Source organism: Macrosteles quadrilineatus, unplaced genomic scaffold, assembly GCF_028750875.1.
Source record: "Macrosteles quadrilineatus isolate MER2022 unplaced genomic scaffold, UCM_ALF_1.0 Scaffold_9__3_contigs__length_116548681, whole genome shotgun sequence".
Taxonomy (NCBI): domain Eukaryota; kingdom Metazoa; phylum Arthropoda; class Insecta; order Hemiptera; family Cicadellidae; genus Macrosteles; species Macrosteles quadrilineatus.
In genome coordinates, this window is record NW_026542602.1 from 99998529 (window position 1) to 100018228 (window position 19700).

Here is a 19700-nt window from a genome sequence, read left to right on the forward strand (position 1 = left end):
CGTTGCCACGTTCTGTCAGACAAGCACAGCGCTACACTCATCTCTTCCCATTTCGGCGTCAGAGTTTTTTGCCGGCGGTCGTTTCGTTGGTAGTTAACTGTTCGCTTCATCTCATCATCATGGTGTTAAGGGTTGTTACTCTTGTTGTTTTATGTTTAATTGGAAACATTTATGCAGAAATAACAGAAGATGAAGGAGTTCTAGTTCTGACTAAAGCTAATTTCCAACAGGCCCTTTCGGAGAATGAGTTTCTGCTGGTGGAATTTTGTAAGTAGGCCTAGTTTCTCTTTTTATCTTAAAAGGATGTTGTCTAGTCTATTAATTTTATACCAAGGGATTCGCCCAGTTGTCCATCAATTATTTTGTGTGATCAAAGATTTTAAAATTGAAGTGGTGCAAATAGGGCCTAACTTAGGCTTAGAACTGATTTCATGGACTGGCTTCTTTGAAATAATTAACAAAGAAACTTAACTTAGAGACTTAGGACATCTAGATCAGAAAAACTCAACAGGTTCTTACTAGTACAAGTACAGTAACTTAGACTCCCTCGGCCTCCGGATAACGGTTATTCTGGTTAAACCGACATCCTCAAAATCTCGTTAAAACAGACCGTTTAAATGCATACTCTATACAGTAGGCTAGAGTATTTGACTTAAAATTAAGAGAGCATTGTATTTAGACACACTGGTCTCAAATCTTTCACGAGTACAGTTACCGGTATTCCAGTACCGCCCACTTCCTGTCCATCCAGTCCGGTTAACCGATGTGCTGATAAAAATTATGCGGATAAAGAGATGTCACTTCTACCTAGTGTAGTCCGGTTAAACCGATGTCCTGTTAAAAGGTGTCCGCTTAAGAGGGAGTCTAGGCCTTCTGTAGGCTATATGAAATGAGATTTCATTTTCCTTTAAGCACGGTACAGTACAAATGCAATGGGCATCGTCAAAATATATAGGTAGCCTTAACTTAGGCTAATTGTCAATATAGCCTAACTAATGTGATGTGAAAATTAAAAAGGGGCCTCTTGTCGGCAATGCAACATTTTGGTAAGGTCAAAATAATTGAATAAGTATTTGGTTTTTTTTACTAATTGTTATAGGTACCTCACTTAACATCCTAACTTAACAGGACAGTAAGTTATCGGTTAAAATATCAAATTGAAGATGTAATAGGTCAAAATTATTCATTTTTCTAGCCTCTGCATGGTCTGAGAATAGGGACCTCTTGTCACTCAATGTTATTTCGCCATAACAACAAGCGGTCTCAAATTTCTAATAGGCTATTCACTTTATACTTAAACAGACTTAAGTTCAAAAAATGGATTGTCCTGCATTCTACAGAGAAATAGCCTACAACAAATTCAGTTTAAGGAGAACAAAATATCTCATAAATTTTGCGGTCCCTACAAGAGTTACGGTATCTTTTCTTATCTTATGGAGAAATAGCATATGGCCGAAAAGAGGTCCCTTTTCTGAAGTGCGAGTTTTACGACATGCTTCGATAAAACAAATAGCCTAACTTAGGCTATTTAAATGAAAACTAAGTTACCATGATTTAAGACAAAAATTGGCATTGCCTCTAAAGAGGACATTAACTTATCAGTTTTTTTTATACCAAATATGTTTTTTATAAATAAAAAAAACTTTTTATGCACATTTGAAATTTTCACAATAGGCCTAGGCCTAGTTTTTCTCATGAAATGACTTTTTTCCATAACAAAATTTTGAAGTCCTATAAGTTAACTTTAACAAAAAAAATCTTAACCCTAGATAAGGAATGCAAATATAGCATAACTCAAAATCAAAAATTCCCGACAAGAGGTCCCGCTTTCCACATCACATATAGGCTACAATCACTAAGTTAAAAACTTAACCTAAGTTAAGAAAACCCAAGCAAACACAGTAGGCCTACGCTAAATAGGCTTAAGGCCTGTACTCAAATATTGCTCGAATGTCAGGTAGTTCTACTACTGATTGCTGATTTTGAAAAAAAATAAAAAAAAAGTTTTAAGTTAGGGAATAGAAAGTCTTTTGTATGGCATTTAAGCTGGTGGAACGTTTTCCTCACACTAATCGTGCCTTTAAGCACAGAAAACGTACTACTATAACCCAGAATGCCAACCGCATGGTAAAAAGCGCTGTACAAGTACAGTAACTTAGACTCCCTCGGCCTCCGGATAACGGTTAATCCGTAGGCAGCGCCACCAGCGTTGCCATGCAATAGCATAGCAACGCTGGTGGCGCTGCCTACGGATTGACAGGCAAAGCTCTCTCAAACCGCTTAATGCTTTTTACCATGCGGTTGGCATTCTGGGTTATAGTAGTACGTTTTCTGTGCTTTAAGCTGGCGGTTACAAGAGTCCGGTCCATGGAGGTTACTTGCCTCTAAGTTTAACTTACGGTTACCGGTACCTGAGGCTAACTTAACTGGCTTTGTGTTTAAACACGGCTCTATTGTCATTAGGCCCAACAGGCTTATCAAGATATCCCTCAGTGGGTATGAGAATCACTAAAACTTAGGCCCCAGAAACGTCAGAGATCTATAATATGTATATTATACAGATTGGGTTGATAGCCTAGGTACATTTTTTAACCTAGGCTTATAGTTGCATTTGAATTGATCACTCGGTTGACACCAATGACATTTATCCTTTTACTTCATCTACTATGGCTGAACTGTTGCTTAACTCCCCTCATTTAGTCTTGACTTCTTCCCCTAATATCGAATGAAAATATTGATTGCCTTTTTTTCTGTCATAGCCTAAGATTGAATTTCGAAATGTTAAGTTACAGCAAGTTTGGTTAGGTTAGTTTAGAACAGTGTTCTAGGCTATAATTGATCTATATATATATATATAATTGATCCATAGACTAGGCCTAACTTAACTGTACAAAATATTGTTTGTTAATCCCTCTATCAGATTAGCTTACCTACATTTTAGTAGACAGGCTGACTTGATTTTCAAAATGTGTATTTGTAGATGCACCATGGTGTGGTCACTGTAAAGCACTGGCCCCCGAGTACGTCAAAGCTGCTGAAAGCTTGAAGAAGGCTGGTTCACCGATAAGACTAGCCAAGGTTGACGCCACCCAAGAGCCTGAACTGTCCGAAGAGCATGGAGTGAGAGGTTATCCAACTCTCAAGTTCTTCAAGAATAGCAACCCTGTCCCATACAGCGGTAAGTAAGCTTGCGTGATTATTTTTTATAAATTAGTAAAACCTTAGGCTTTGGGTTTTAAATTATGCCAACCTACCTAAAGTAGACCTACTTGAACATTTCTTAATGGAGACACAGTAACTTATGTTCGATTTAGGCTAGTTTGGTTTCCCATTAACTTATTCAATTTAACGGTCCTGCTATTTTCAGAGTAAGGAGGGGAAATCCGATAAGCTACCTACCTAAATAACAACCCTTGAATTTTTATTTGGAAGACACAAGTTTAAAATGATTTTAGTTAGTTTTGTCTGTGCCTTTGGAAAATTTTCAGGTGAATTGTAGTTTCAGGTGATATCAAGATATTGAATCCCATGGCCACCTATTTTATAACTATTATTGAGTTTTGTCATCTCAAACAATAAAAATGATAACATTTTAAAACCCTAAATATAATTACTAAAATGCTTAAATCTTTGTAAGTTTATCAAACAAAAAAGCACTTTAGGCTAGGCCCTTAGAATTTAAAAACCTACCACTACAGTACCATGATTTATTCCCACTTTTTATAAACCAGTAACTCATGTGGTTTTGTTAATTCAACACTTGTGCACACAGAACAAAAAATCTCTGATTTTGTAGTATTTGTTATTGCATTTTTCACTAAGTTATCAGCCTTAGGCCTATTTCTGATGCTTGCAACTTCCTGTGTTAAATTTTTGTAAGATCTCAAGCTAATTTTGCATTTGTATGGGAAGACACCCATTTTCAGGGACTTGAATATATTTTAACACCCCCTTGAAGTGTGTGGAAGTAAGTAGGCATAGGCTATATCATTGTTGTAGTGTGGACTCTCAAGCACCTTCTAAAGTGACTACTACTGTAGTATTTTGAAGCCATTGAATGTTTTTTGTTTCATTGTGTTACAAAAGTGTTTTTTAAATAAATTTGAACATATATAGTAAACCTCTGGAGTTTGCCTCTAAGCTGCACGAGACAACATTCCACTTACTTGCATCATTTGTGAACAGAATTGGGCCTTTTGCATCTCTGTAGCAATTTCTACTTGTTAGCTGTGTGTTTAGAAAATGTTAAAAATTATTAAATCTCCCGCTGCTTGCAAGAAGGTTAGTCATAGGCCTACATTTTTACTTTCTCTCCATATACATAGTAGCCTATAAGGAGAAAGTATTTTTTTGTCAAAAATTAAGAGTGGATATATATCTGTTTTAACCCACCCCCCCCCCCCCAAACCCAAAAAAGTGATTTTCGAAGTGATCTGTGTGTGTGGATGTGTGCAGAGCTACAGACCAGACCAGTTTTTATGAAATTTGGTTTTTAACTTAGGTGTTAAATCGATGGTATCTCCAGGTGTTTTAATTTTTTTTTTAATTTTGATTTTTTATGGTGATTTGATTTTCCATGTCATGTTAATGTTCCCATGTAGTTTCCCTATAGAGAAGTAGCTAGGCCAGTTACCGTAGGTGTGATATTATATACATTATAGGCTTATGGAAAGTAAATAAAAGAAACGTCTTATAACACTTAAAACATATATTTACGCTTATACTGTTACTCACAAGACGGTAAATATACAAAAAAGATGGTAAGTGGTAATGTTCAATCATTCGCCTATTGGGTCTGATGATGATTGGAGTGTCCAATTGAAATCGATCACCACTTACCATCTTTTTTGTATATTTACCGTCTTGTGAGTAACAGTATGAGCATAAATATATGTTTTAAGTGTTATAAGACGTTTCTTTTATTTACTGTCCGTAAATTTAATAACACGTACAATGCTGATCAAGAAGTTATTATAGGCTTATAACAATTTGAACGAATAGTGTTTTTGGCCTATGATGACATCAAAATGAAAAAGTAAATCGGCCCCGGGCCTAGGACCTTGGTCTTAAGGTGGTTTCACACTGGCGTCCACGGACGATAATTTTGTCCGCGGACGGATGAAATGATTCGGATGGATGCTACGTGTCCCCTTCACATTGCGAGCTACGTTTCAAACGTCCACTCATTCGCGCATGCGCATAGGGAAGTTGGCCATTCCTACTACAATCATAGATTAAACATACTTCCTCTTACAACTCAGTGAAGGTGTGCAAAATGTCTGAGCCTTCTGTCCCATGGTGTCAACCCGGATTTTCTGTTCCGTGGCTTGATTCAAGTACAGTAGTGATGATAGTGACGACGAGGTTGAACTATTGTACTCATTATCAAAAATGAGAAAGTGGGTTTATCCGATTAACAGCAAGCGGTAGCGATTTTGTGAATTCCATCACCTAATGAACGATCTGGAGCAAGATGAAGACAGATTCTCAACATACTTTAGATTAACGCCCAATCAGTTTGAAGAGGTGTAGAAAATGATGGATGGTGAAATAAAGAAAACCGAGAAAACTCTAGAATTCCAATGAGCGACTTTTTATTGATGATTTTTTTATCTATTACTTACTTACTTACTCTTACTCCCAGGGCCATTTATATCGGAGGTGATATTTGGCCGCACCAACAAATCTTTGCCAAGTTAACCGGTCTTTCGCATCATCCTCCGTTGCCCCAATTCTCTCCAAATCTTCTTGCACTTGCTTCCACCACCTCTGCTTAGGTCTTCCCCGGGGTTGTCTTCCTGTAGTGTTTCCCTTTAAAACTCTTCCCAGTCTACAATCTTCATCTCTTCTTAATATATGACCAGCCCATCTGATTCTTCGGCACTTGATTTCTCCAATTACATCTGTGCTATTATACAGTTGCCTTAATTCCCTATTGTGTCTTATTCTCCATTCTCCTAGCTCGAATATTGGTCCAAAAATCTTCCTTAAAATTTTATTTTCGAATACTATTAGTTTCTTTTCATCTCTTTTATTTAATTTCCAGGTTTCTGATCCATATAGGAGAACTGGGCAAATTATTGTTTTGTACAGCCTGATTTTTGTTTTCCGGGACAAAGATTTTGATGAAAGTAATTTATTGCAAGCATGAAAACATTTATTTGCTGAATTTATTCGGCTTTGGATTTCTAGTTCATCAGTATTTTGGTTGGATATAATTACTCCTAGGTATTTAAAACTGTTGACTTTTTCAAATGTATGGCCATCAATTTCTATTGGTTCTTCAGTATTATCCAGGTATCTTGAAAAGTGCATTTTTTATCTATTATTTGGGATTATTTGGGACATTTAAATAAATGTACCGAGCAATGGTAATATGGAAAAGCAATCTCACATTGTCTCATGTGCTTAAGGGTGGGCACGATTTTTCGTATATATATATAATACTATACATCAATGCAGTTTCAGCTGTGGAATCAATTAATTGATAGGTCGTCATATTAACGATATTTTGAAACATCATAATTGTTGGAAAAACCATGAGAGTAAAACTTATTAAGTTACAAAAAATTGTTTGATAATGAAATAGAAATCATTGAAATAAAAAAAATATATACCAACATACCCTTTAACAAACATTATATAATTACTGAAAAATATTAAATAGGCAACAAGTAGTAGTAGCACAGTACGATAGTTTTAGGTTAGAGGGTGCTGCAGGTAGCGGATTAATTCCTTCCCCAATGGGTTAAAATCCCACACATTATTATTGTTCCCCGTAGCAACTGATTTTTCACTTAAATACTGATTAAAATTCATGTATTTAAATTGGAAATGAATCTGACAATTTTAAGGGAATATTTTGAGGGGATATTTATCCAGCCAGGTAAATGGAAATTTGCCTAGTCTGCAGGTTTGCTGCGATTTCAAGGCGCTCATGATTACAAATAACGCCTAGGGCTCTATAGGTGTAGTTAATTACTAGTGGTGTGACGATTAATCATTGTCTTATATTTATAGTAGGCCCTACAATGTAGATGAACATAAGTAACTTGATTTTGCTATTCTAAAACTGTGATTGTGATTAGCTACACCACTTCATACTCGAAATTAGAATAGCACCAGGTAGGCTACAAAAAGTTTTCAAAAATGAATTCAATTTAACATTTCTGTGTAAGCTTAATACATGTAACTACATTTACGAATGCGAGATACTAGTATGTATGTAACATTACAAGTTTGTTGTCAGTTATGTTCTATTTGTGTTCTGCACATGTGGTGTGGATATTAACACCTGTGCAGGTGTACTCTGCCATGTTTTACGACATGGTGTTGATGTGTCCCCATTATACAACTCATTATTGCAACTCATACCACATTCATACTCGTTACAATACTCATCGCGCTAGCTTAATGTCTAGTTAGATACTTTAAATAAAAGGTTGTTAAAAATTACTTAAATTAATAAATTGTAAAATGTAGTACGCCTAATTGTTAACAATACCTGTAGGCCATTTTGTATTTATTTGTGCTGGCTAAAAATAGTTTATTGAAATTAAAGACGTTGAAGGTTGAGAGGCTGTCCATAAATATGGTAATATCCTAAATTGTATTAGTTTCTAAAAATATTTTATAATTTTAATTTTTCTCATTTTATAAAAAAAAATTTAGATGGTTGAAGAAGACGTCAGTAACTTAAATTTTTGTTGTGTAAATCTGTTTTTCACTGTTTAACTTATCAATGTGTTAATAAAGAAATGCTGATTACAACCATAGAATAAACATTGTTGATAATGATGTATTTGAACTATGTTAAAGAATATGCTTGAATGTTACCATGATTATTTTACTAGTTAGGTCATGCTACTTTGGTCTTTTGGCCTTGAGGTGTATCACCTCTCGACTTAGTCCATCAACCTTAGGCTCTTGGTGAATCCTAACAACTGTAGAAACACTCATTTATTTTTTTATTTTTTCCTTCAGCCTCGTGGTCGCCTTTTCTAGGAAATGCAACCTTCTTCAGACTAGAGCTGGGCCCGTTGTACAAAATGTTCTGTGCTTCCTTATTGGAGTGATGTCCTGTTAACAGCCCTATTAGTTTGCTGATTTCCCCTTTTGTTGGCTCAGAATTAGTTTCTTCTGGGGTTTTAATTGAATTGTATAATTCTTCTGTTGGGCTTCCACACATGAGCTTTCAGGCCTTTCTTTCAGTTATGTTTATAGCCGTGAGCAATGCCTACAAGAATATCTTCTAGAGAATCCATCTCATGTGAGAGATTCCTCAATGTGATTTTAAACATAACATGTTACTGCACAAATTGATTATTTGTTGTAGGAGGACGTTCTGCCAACGACATTGTGTCATGGCTGACTAAGAAGACTGGACCACCAGCCAAGGTCATTGAGAGCCTGGAAGATGCTAAGGCTTTCGTTGACAGCGCTGATGTCACTATCGTTGGATTCTTCAAGGTAATCCTTGTTAACAAGCCCATTTTGTCTGTTATATTAGGAAACGTTGATTTCCTGAAACGAGTAGCGATTTTGCTACATTATATTATGTGTCTCAAAGGAAAAGTGATATTTAAACAGAGCAAAAGATAAATGATTGAATGTTTGAGTACAGACAAATATTTGATTTCTTACAATCAAGTGTTTGGTTGTTATGCAATGTTGATCATGGAGTGTGTCTCAGGGATAAATGATGCTAAAAACTTTTGCTTTACAATAAGTCATATATTTGAAGATTTTGAAAACTTTAATTGTATTTAAACATCTTATTGGGTTGATAAGATATATTTTTTGAAATGTTCAATATTTTCCTGGACAATTATTTCTATTAGGTAAGTATTTTCAAGTTGTTCCAAGTTTGAGTTGGTAGTTAAAATATTTATTTTTGAAAAGATCCCTAAACTAAGAGTTGTTGATAGGGATGTGAATAGTGGTAAAAGATTTTATGTCTTAATTTCAAACCTGCGTTACCCTCAATAGCTCCCATAGTAGGATTTCATAAGGTGGGCCCTTTTTTTTTATTCCAGTCAAATATATTGTTTCCACTGTATCAGTTTCCTAGTTCCATTCATTGTAATATAATCAAAGATATAACAAGGAAACATTATTTAACGTGGAGCGATACATGAAATAAACTTCATTACTCAGAATATCTTTTGTACAGAGGAAACTAGTGTTATCAGTTATCAGACTATTTATTGCTCTGTCTTGATATGTCCTGATTGCCGCCATCTTCTGTGAGAACAAGTATATTTGCTTTACAGATAAGCGGTGAATGCCGCCACCATGTTCAAACCTGTAAATTATGTTACCTTGGGAAACCGTCTGGAGTTCAAAGTCAACTACAATTGAATTCACTGAACTTTTATTCATGGGTCAGGGTCGAGAATATTGAGAACTTTGGAAAACATTTTTTGAGGGAATAATTTTTCAAAGATTTACAATTTCTTAGTAAATTTGTTTTAGGGCTAAAAATTTGAATAATAATGTTTTTTTTGTAGGATTGTTACAACTTTTCACATTGAGATTTCTATTGGCCTAAGCCTAAAACACCGTCTGTAAAATGTGTGTGATTTCTGATTTCTACAAAAAATTTATTTTTGTACTGAACTCAAGTATCTTTTTTTCTTTGTACAAGTAACGTATTCTGATTGATCGTACCGGTATACATTCATTTATTGTTTTTAGTTGTATAGCTTCAACTTATGAATAAAAATGATATTTCCCTCAAATTTCATTAACAGCTCTGTAGGGTACTACATGCAACAAACTATTGGTAGGTTGACAAATAAATATTCGTTCGTAGATCAACTTAGGCCTATTTGTACACTGTTTCAACTGAACCTGGTTGTTGGTCATTATTGTTTGAATGTGAAGTGGGAATTGGGTGTCACTTGACTGTCATTTGGCTACAAGCTGTATTGGATACTTTGGCACTTGTAAATGTTTTGTTCTATTTATAAAAGTACAATCACGATATTTACTTAGAACTGCCTGCATAAAATATTTGCAAATCCTAGTTTTTCAATGTTTTCACCATTTTAGCTAATTTCCCATATAGGGAATAAGCTATTACCGTAGTACTCATGTAAGACCTGGACCCGGGACCGATTTATTTTTTCGTTTTGAGGTCCCTAGAGGCCATAAACACCATTCGTTCAAATTCATATATATATATTTATGTGTCCGTTAGCACGATAACTCGAGCAATAATGATCCGATTTTGATGAAATTTGGTACAAATGTGTAAACCTACATTTATTCAAACGAGTTCGCGATCCAGCATGATCGGACTATGGGAACCGGGGTTTATGGGTTGTTTTATGGGGTAAAAATAGGGTTTTTCCATTTTTTACCCTAAAAACACAAAATTTACAATTTCTTTTCACACCATTTCGTAGAGCATAAAAAACCAAATAATTTAGTATATTGAAGCGTTATTGTGCGCCTAACGGTTACGGAGAAAATTCCAAAAAAACTGTAAATTTAAAATCCCCATGTTATTCTTATGGAGAATAAGTCAACTGTTGTAGTTTACTTGTTTATGAACATATGTTGATCGAATTTGGAAAATATATTAATTTCTTACTAAACTATTAACATAAAAAAAACACCTTTTTACCCTCCCTGTTGCAGCAAACCTAAGTACCGTACTCGTTAAACTAATTCTATTTCAATAGGGAATAAATATGATATTTATAAGGAGGCATTTTAGTGTAAATCCTATCAGGCTAATGGAAATTCGCTTAGTCTGCAGGTTTTCTGCGGCGGGGGTATTAAAATGTACAGTAGTTTACTGAGTTAAATAAAAAAAGAAAACTTAAGTAATAATCAAATACTGGGGATTCAAACATTATGTTTAGATGTTTAGATTAGGCAGAATGTTGTGTGATATAAATAAAAAAGTTTAATATAAAAACGCTTAATTTTATACACTTTTCTTTTGTAAATTGTTCACAACAAATAAAAAAAAAACTGGACATTGACATTATATACTGAACTTTGATACTTTGAACATTTTAAAGGACTTTTTAATAACTTTCCAATTTTTACATAAATCATGGGTGAACATTAATATGCTTACAAGCCATGTTTTACAGTACATCCGTAACATTTAAAAGACTCGATTCCAATTCAGGGCCCGAGTTGAACAGTATTAGTATATTTATACACAATTTCTAACAAATATCCTGTATATTTATTGCTAGTTATTTTACTAATAGCTCATTTTAATTTATAGCCAGAAGAAGTTCAAATCTGAATTCCTATTCTGAGGCAGAAAAGTTGGAAGATCCAGTAAAATTAAAATATCCATTGGAATATTTAAATTTCAAAATTTGGGTTGTTATTTGACACAGAAATAACATTCTTTTGTTACTTTGTTACACAGTGTAAAGTTTATGGAAACATTCTATCAATTAATTCCAAATATAATGAAGAATTTTAAATTACAAACTGTATAATTTGCAATAAAATTATGAAAATAATGATTTGCTTCATTATTGTTAGTGTTTTGTTGTGACTGATTGGTTAGGTATTTGTAAAGTGAATCACACATTAAATACTTAAAGTGATAGGCTACACAATTTTTTCTGCCTATATAGTACTAAATACATAGGCCTATTTGAAAGCTATAGATTCAAAATAATTCTTTTGAGTTAAAATATATTTAGCTTTCAAGCAAAATTTTTTTTATTTTTTATTCTGTGGATTTTTAAAATTAATGTCATGAATTTTGTAACTGAAAATTCTGCTTTTTATACTTTAACCACTAACAACATAAACAAGGATTCCTTTACATTTACAAATGTTTCCTTTAATTGTATCACAAAGCAATGATAAATGGCACATTGCCAAGCCAGATGTGTTGAAGGCTAAACCAAACAAAGTACAGTCATGAAAATTTCCTCATTTTCTATTTTAAGAATCCTTATTCATTTCTAAATACAAGGCCAGAAGGCCAGTAGAGTTATTTAAAAAAAAAGAAAGAAAGACCACTGTTGATAGTTTTAGGATTTGGAAGCCATTGTACAAATTTGACAGGTAGTTTTTAAAAATATTGACGGGAATGTGGTTCAGTGTTACTAAAATTGTTAAAAATCATCTTAATTTCATGGAAACCGCTCTTTGTATATATATATCTGCATGAAACTGAGTCAATGTAGGCCTAATTTGAAGTAAAATTCATTAGTCTACATAGCTGTACATAGTCACTGCAACTTTGGAAATTGTCCTATCTTAAAAATTAAATCATGTTTGTAGGTAAAGGCTCTCTCAGTCAGGTTAGTGAACCATGAAATAACGTACATGTTGGACGTTTACGATTAACAAATTCTTTATAGAATTAACTATAGTCACTGCAACTTTGGAAATTGTCCTATCTTAAAAATTAAATCATGTTTGTAGGTAAAGGCTCTCTCAGTCAGGTTAGTGAACCATGAAATAACGTACATGTTGGACGTTTACGATTAACAAATTCTTTGTAGAATTAACTAACACTCATATTTTAAACCTACTAACACACTTTTAAATAATGCACAATCTAAAGCCGGTTTTTTCTAGGTGCGAAACGCGGAGAGCCTCTTGTCTCAGGTAATTTGATGATACTGTTTTCCTAAAAAACGCAACGAAATGCTATGTTAAATTGCTATTCCACATTCCGCACCTAGGAAAACCCGGCTCAAGTTGATAATTTAACTAATATTGTGCGAAGAATTAATTTGTATTGTCTTGACAGGATGACAGCTCAGACTTGGCCAAGGCTTTCAACGGAGTGGCTGACGCATTGGACGACTATGTGTTTGCCATCACCTCCAACGCAGACTTTGCAAAGGAGCACGGCATCGAGGATGAACAAATTGTCCTGTTCAAGAAGGTAATCTTCTTGAATATCCTACCAATGTGTTGTGACCCTGGATTTCTTATCAGCATTTTGTCACATATAGTATCAATTAAAGTTCAGTAAAATCAAGTAGCATCAGAGGTGTTATTTTTTAATTTGATGGCCGTTGATTAAACCATTTCAATAGATAAGCAGCAGAATAAAATCAAGAACTTGTGAATGACAATATTAACTGCAAAATTGAAATTCCTTGACTTGAGTCTTGGAAGGATCATACGTGTGCAATTTAAATAACTTTTTGGTATATGATACCAGCTACGGTGTACAGCATTATCACATGTGTTTGATTTTATGGTATTTGATCATATGCAGGTAGAGTTTGATGCAAGATAGGATAGCCCAGAGTCTACTGTAAAACAAACTTGTCGAGGTCAAAATTGATCCGTCTTATTTTCTACTAATTCGTTTTAGATTTGGTTCATTTATGAAAGAGCAATAAGCTGACATTGTCTTGACCTCTTGTGTTTTTGTTTCAGTTTGATGATGGCAAGTCAGTGTACGAAGGCAAGGCTGAGGTGGACGCTGTCAAGAAGTTTGTACAGACAGAGTCCTTGCCTCTGGTGGTAGAGTTCAACCATGACACGGCCCAGAAGATCTTTGGCGGAGACATCAAGAGCCACCTGTTGTTGTTCCTCAGCAAGGCTGCTGGACACTACGAGGACCTGCTCGTCAACGCCAAGAATGTGGCCGCGCCCTTCAGAGACCAGGTACTTGGCTGTTATGTAGCCTGATCATTCATTTAGGTTTTTGGCATTTAGAAACACAAGTTGAGTTCATTACTATCTCCATTCTAAATATCTTAAGGAAGGTTCAAATAACCAAACATTTTTTGCAAGGAAATATAGAGTCTATTTGGCTAAGGTATAGGCTAACTTATTGCATTGCAACTTCATGAAGTCTTAGTTTGGTAAAGGCCTATTTGATATGTTACATCATTACAATTTACAATTAAAATATTTTAGTTTGGTAACAGTTTAAAGTGTATTGCATTTTTTCCTCGAAAATGCCTCTAGACGGGCAATAAAACGTAGCAGGGCTGTGTCATTGTGAAAACAACCGCAACCAAAATGCAGTGGCCGCATAATAGAACTGCATCATCAGCAATAAAACAGTGGCAGTCAGCATCTGAGCAACCTTATCTATTGGGCTACAAATGCGCCCTGACACTATCCCGAGATGACTTTTATTTTACAATTAGCCCTCTGGCACTGACCTATGTTGCCTGACAGCGAAGCATTTTGACAAGGAGAAAGCTGACCGGAATGTCTCTCATTTTTCCCTGTGCTGCCACAAGGGTAAAGTTCTTTGCCATTATTTAGGCCTATACCGTCACCATTCATACTTGACAAGTGTTTGATTCCGAGCAACAGGTACATAAGTTATTTTGCACTTTTTACTACACTTTTTCCATTTGCAGATCCTGTTTGTTTCCATCAACGCTGATGAGGAAGACCATGGAAGAATCCTTGAGTTCTTCGGCATGAAGAAGGACGAGGTTCCCTCAATGAGAATCATCAAGTTGGAAGAAGACATGGCCAAGTACAAACCTGCCAATGCGGAACTGGAGTCTGACAACATTAAGAGCTTTGTACAAGACTTCCTTGAAGGAAAACTCAAGGTTGGTTGAGACATGTGACTAGAATCCAAAAATTTAGGGATTATATGATTCATTTTTAAGTTGAGTTGTTTAAAACTTAAAGTGTAGCATTAAGATGGATTAATTTGAATATTTTCTGATTCCCACATTATCATATAGACTTGTATAGATCAGACTTATTAGGCAGTTGAGGCTACAACAAACAATTTGGAAGAATGTCCTAATGAGTCCATTAGAGGGAACAAAACAACCTAATAACATCATAAATGAGTTCAATCAGATTTCTGATAGGACCAAAGTTATTTAAAGCATACAATTTAGACTGAACAAAATTAGGCTCTATAGCTAAAAATGTATTGATTATTTTTTCCACAAATCAGAGTATATGTTATGCCTATAATTAAGTAAAATGTAAAATATTTTTAGCATATCAAGTTTGGTTGATTTTTTTCATATTTTTGTCCTGTAGTAGTACTGGTATAAGTATCTGAATTTAGGGGTGACAATTGTTTGTTTGTTGCAGCAACATCTGCTCAGCCAGGATCTGCCTGATGACTGGGACGCCAAGCCTGTCAAGACCCTGGTCGCCACCAACTTTGACGAGATTGTGTTCAACAAGGACAAGCTGGTCTTGGTAGAGTTCTATGCTCCTTGGTGTGGACACTGCAAGCAGCTCTCTCCCATCTACGATGATGTAAGTGGTACATTACAACTATGACTAAGGGGTTAATCCCAAAGAGGAAAGAATCACCTTCAACTTATCATTCACCTTAATTACTTAGACAGCCCTTTACAACAACTGTTTATTTTAAATTGTGAAGAAATAGGAATAAACTTAAGAATATTAAAGAAAGAAACGTTTGGGCACCCATCCCAGCTTTTTAGCTTTCATTATGTGGAATTAATTTCAAAAGAGATGGAGTTCATAGCTAAGAAAATTAGATCTATATGCTGATACATACCCAATAAAAGGTCTAAAAACATAACACTGATATTTCCTCCTAATATAGGACTATTCGGTCTACAATAAAGTGATTGTAGATTGTAGATGACCCAAGTAGGTTGTAGAGGAATGTCAGTTAAAAGCTGAAGATTGGAGTGAACTGAACTTGCAACATGTTTAGTGTGGTTGCGTGATGGCCAGCCATGACCGGTGGTGGGAACAGCTAATGCGCTGCTAGTTGAGTCCGCAAAAACTTTTAAATTTAGTTTCATCCAAATGAGAGGCATATTGTAGCATGTAAGCCTAATACGGTCCAGTCAATGTGGACGTTGTCTTACAAGAACCTGACAGATGAGCACTAAACAAAACTGCTAGCAGGCCGGAGGGAAAAAGCAAGGGTAAAAAACCTGGGTGTACCATAAAAATATCGCACCAAAGGTGTCAAACACAATTATGAGGTTAGGTTCCTTCCACAATGCTTCAGTACAGTAACCATCATTATTCTATTCTATTTCACTAATTCCAAAATCCCACACTACACTAAATTTGGAAAGTCCCCACCACCGATAAAATAATCAGATCTGAAAACGAATTTTACTGGTTTGAAGTATAAAATTTGCAAATTAAGCGGCAATCAGACACTACGTGTCCCGTGCGAGGCTGAGCTCACACTGAAGCAAGGCTGTTGGCATGGAAGGAAGATTCCTTCCCCGTCCCATTTGTGCCGGTTCCGTGGATCGAGATTTCTCACCCCACACGCTCCACCTGTTACTGTTCGCGAGAGTAAAGAAGTCCCCTGGGCTCCGGCCTATTCGTAGTTTGAAGGCGTTACGCTTGAACGTTTCGCGCGACAATTAGAGCCGTCTTCACTCTGCTCTGCTAGTTGTTAGGCTTAATTTTTGTATGTAATATCTGTTTGATTTTTATAAATCTATGTCATAATATTTTTTTGCATAGTCGAAGGAAACCCATTTTCTAGTGTTACTAAGGCAAATTAATAACCTTTCTACTTTATAATTTTTGTTTAGTTAAATATAATAATACCAATAAAGTACAATACAGTACAATAAAATCCTTTTTAACTCCAAGTTTGAAAGCATTAATCCCAAATAATTAGTTGATCCATGAATATACTTACGGTGAATGTATATTACCGGTACGTAATATAAGTACACTAGTACAGCAGTTTAAATAGCATTCATCAATAAACAGCTTATTATTTAAGTTGTTTATTTATTTCCTCTCTTCACTATGTATAGTAGCACCACGTTTTCTTAAATCCATAGCTTCAAGGACCTTCCAAAACAAAACGAACTCACTACGCGAACACACGAGACCGCACTATGAATCAAATGACGTGACCATATGATGATAATCCACTTACCAAAACAAAGATATGAGTAATTATGTTTACAACAGTTGTTTACAGACAGACATCGAGGCGAGGCGCTCAGATGCTTAGCGCCTGCAAATAGTGCGCAATACCCTCCAAACATAGCTGCATATTGCTCTGGCTCAAGGGACTTCTTTACTCTCGCGGACAGTACTAGAATAGTTAACGAATAAAATTAATATCGACATCGAATATCTACATGTTACTAGAAGAGTTAACTAGTAAAATGAATATTACACTAGTTACCCTGTACGTTTATGTGCTAATAAACATGATTTGATTTGATTTTTGATTTATAAAAATATCTACTTCCAAAGTAGAAAAATATCTTGTTGGATAAATTTATATTTGTGTTTTTCTTCAATTTTTCAGTTGGGAAAAGAGTTTGAGAGCAGAGACGATGTTGTGATTGCCAAGATTGACTCCACGGCCAACGAGCTTGAGCACACCAAGATCACCAGCTTCCCCACACTCAAGCTGTACACCAAGGGAGACAATAAGGTAAGTTTTGACTTTAATCAAACAGATTAATTTTAAAGTGTTTCAATTTGTAGTAGGTTTGATTTTTAAGCGTCGTTAGCTGTGTCGAAGATAATTTAAATTTACAATGGACTCCCTCTGGTTAACCTTTTCAGGAACTGTCAGAAGCTTTGAACAGTTGTGTATTAAAACCACACAACATATCTGCAATGTTAGTAAACTACAGTATTGTGACTGAACAATAAAAGGAATAAAAAATCAACAGTGCTAGACGAACACTTTTGATTACAAAGCAGCTTGCATGTGTGAGCACCTGAGTCATGCCTAAGCGGCTGTTGAAACCAACCATGAGTAAATAAATATCCACCTAATATCTGACAAAGTAGAAAATGAAGTCCTCCTGCTTCCTCACCTTGACCGGATAGCATTTAGACTTAAAACAAATATTTGTCAACAGATTTTAGTGAATTTAATTGTTGAATTTTTATTGCATAAAACTGACTGCTGTTTCACTATTGACTAGTAAAAGCCAAGCTCGTTCCATTTTTCATTGTCAGACAATATAGAAATTACAAGGCCAATGCCAATGCTATGTTCACGTAGCGTGTTACATGTTTCTAACTACATGTTCTACATCTACTGAGAGTTTGTGTTTGTTCACAGGCTATTGAGTACAGTGGAGAGAGAACATTAAAGGGACTGACTGCTTTCATCAACAGTGGTGGAGCGGAGGGTGCTCCAGGCCAGGTAACTATCATTACTGCTTACCTTCAACTAACATATAGATTCAAGGATTTGATTTTACAATTACCACAAATAAATAATAGGTCATAGCTTATGGCGTCAATCCTATTACAGTTGATGTACAGATGATATGCGTCTATGTAAACGTAAACCTAACTATTTTGTTTTATTACTGTCATCCATACTGTGGGCAATAGTAGATCAAATATTGACAATTAAGTATTTTTACAATAAGCTGTGCCATTAATTTATAAAAGTCATTTTTCTATGTTCACAATATGCACCCTTGTTTGTTGTTCATATCAGAATGTCTTTATGGCTTCGGTTTAGATATTTCATGTCCTCTGTTAACTGTGTATTGTAACTTAACTTTGTCTTGCTGCATTAGATCTATTCGGAGTGGAAATTGGATTAAAAAAGGATGACATTTATTTGTAATATGCTATTCCAAAGGCTTTAGTAATCAGATAAACCATAAAATTATTGAGTGAGATGTATTAACTTCTAATATTATCACACATTTTGGAAAACTAAAATTACATTGTAATGCTACAATTATTGTAATGATGAACATCTAGTGAGTTGTGTTGAGACTTTGCAAGGTTGGTAGGCACAAATTTTAGCGAAAAACAGTTGGATTCTAAAGGTTCTACTGTAATGTGCTGTTAGTAAAAAATGTAATGTTGTTCCAGGCTGAGGCTGAGGAGGAGGATGAAGACGACGACCTTCCCAAGAAGGACGAGCTGTAAGCAGCTCTGCCAGCGACTGCCTGAGACTAAACATACTTGTACATAAACTTACAGAACGTTGTTGTGGTTGTGTTAAATTTGGACTCGAGAGTGACGGATGACTCCCAACATTTAGTTTCGGTTGCAACGAACGATCGTTCCGAGAAGGATGTACAGGATACTCCATAGTTCCAAATAATTCATTCCAATGTTTAGGATAACCGTGAATTTTTAAAAATTATATTTTTTCATACAGTTATAATTGTACTCCAAACTATTTTTATCGTGTGGGTGTGTGAGCGTTTGTCTTGGTACACTTCTAATTTTGTAAAAAGCACAAGTTAACTAGACCAGGGTGATCGGTTCGAAGAGGTCTGTAGGTTTATTTTGTTTTGTGTGATCTAAAAGGTCGGTTATTTATGTAGTACAAATTTGAGTGACATCACGAATTATTTGTACCTGCTTGGAAGAATTGAGATTCTTGATTTTTAGTTTTTGTAGTTTACGCATGGTTTTCTTATGAATGTCCCACTGTTTTGTAACACTTAGCAGGGTGTTGTATTTATTCCTAATTGTCTTCCGCAGAAAAATATATTTTAAGATTATTTTACTCGTGAAGTTGATAATTGCATGTTTCGTTACTGTACAATTTCATTCCTACAGACCTCTACTCAAGATGGTGCATTTCGATTGAGTAGAATATTTTTTACTTATTAATTTATAGTTTTGTATTTCAGTATAATTAATGTTTTGGATTATATTCTGTAATAATGTTAATGCCATAAAGATTTCGAGATCTGTTTTACTGTTATAAATAGTTTATGGTTTTGTTAATAACTTAAATACATCAAAAACTGTGATGCTGTATCCAAATAATTTCTGAAATAAAATCTTTTTTTAATTAA

The 19700-nt window shown here is 35.0% G+C and overlaps 1 protein-coding gene across 1 annotated transcript; it reads left to right on the forward strand.

Moving 5' to 3' along the window:
• LOC129002282 (protein disulfide-isomerase-like) lies at window positions 1-19700 on the forward strand. The gene is made up of 10 exons (XM_054429968.1): window positions 1-267; window positions 2981-3178; window positions 8336-8469; window positions 12746-12883; window positions 13387-13617; window positions 14328-14528; window positions 15031-15201; window positions 17216-17344; window positions 17987-18070; window positions 18760-19700. The coding sequence occupies exons 1-10, from the start codon at window positions 120-122 to the stop codon at window positions 18814-18816; spliced, it is 1491 nt and encodes a 496-aa protein (XP_054285943.1). The 5' UTR covers window positions 1-119; the 3' UTR covers window positions 18817-19700.

Excerpts from the sequence above, each read along its gene's own strand:
- LOC129002282 (XM_054429968.1), top strand. The coding sequence starts at position 120 with ATGGTGTTAAGGGTTGTTACTCTTGTTGTTTTATGTTTAATTGGAAAC. Across the intron at positions 3,179-8,335 it reads CAACCCTGTCCCATACAGCG|GAGGACGTTCTGCCAACGAC; the intron begins GTAAGTAAGCTT and ends TATTTGTTGTAG. Across the intron at positions 8,470-12,745 it reads CTATCGTTGGATTCTTCAAG|GATGACAGCTCAGACTTGGC; the intron begins GTAATCCTTGTT and ends TTGTCTTGACAG.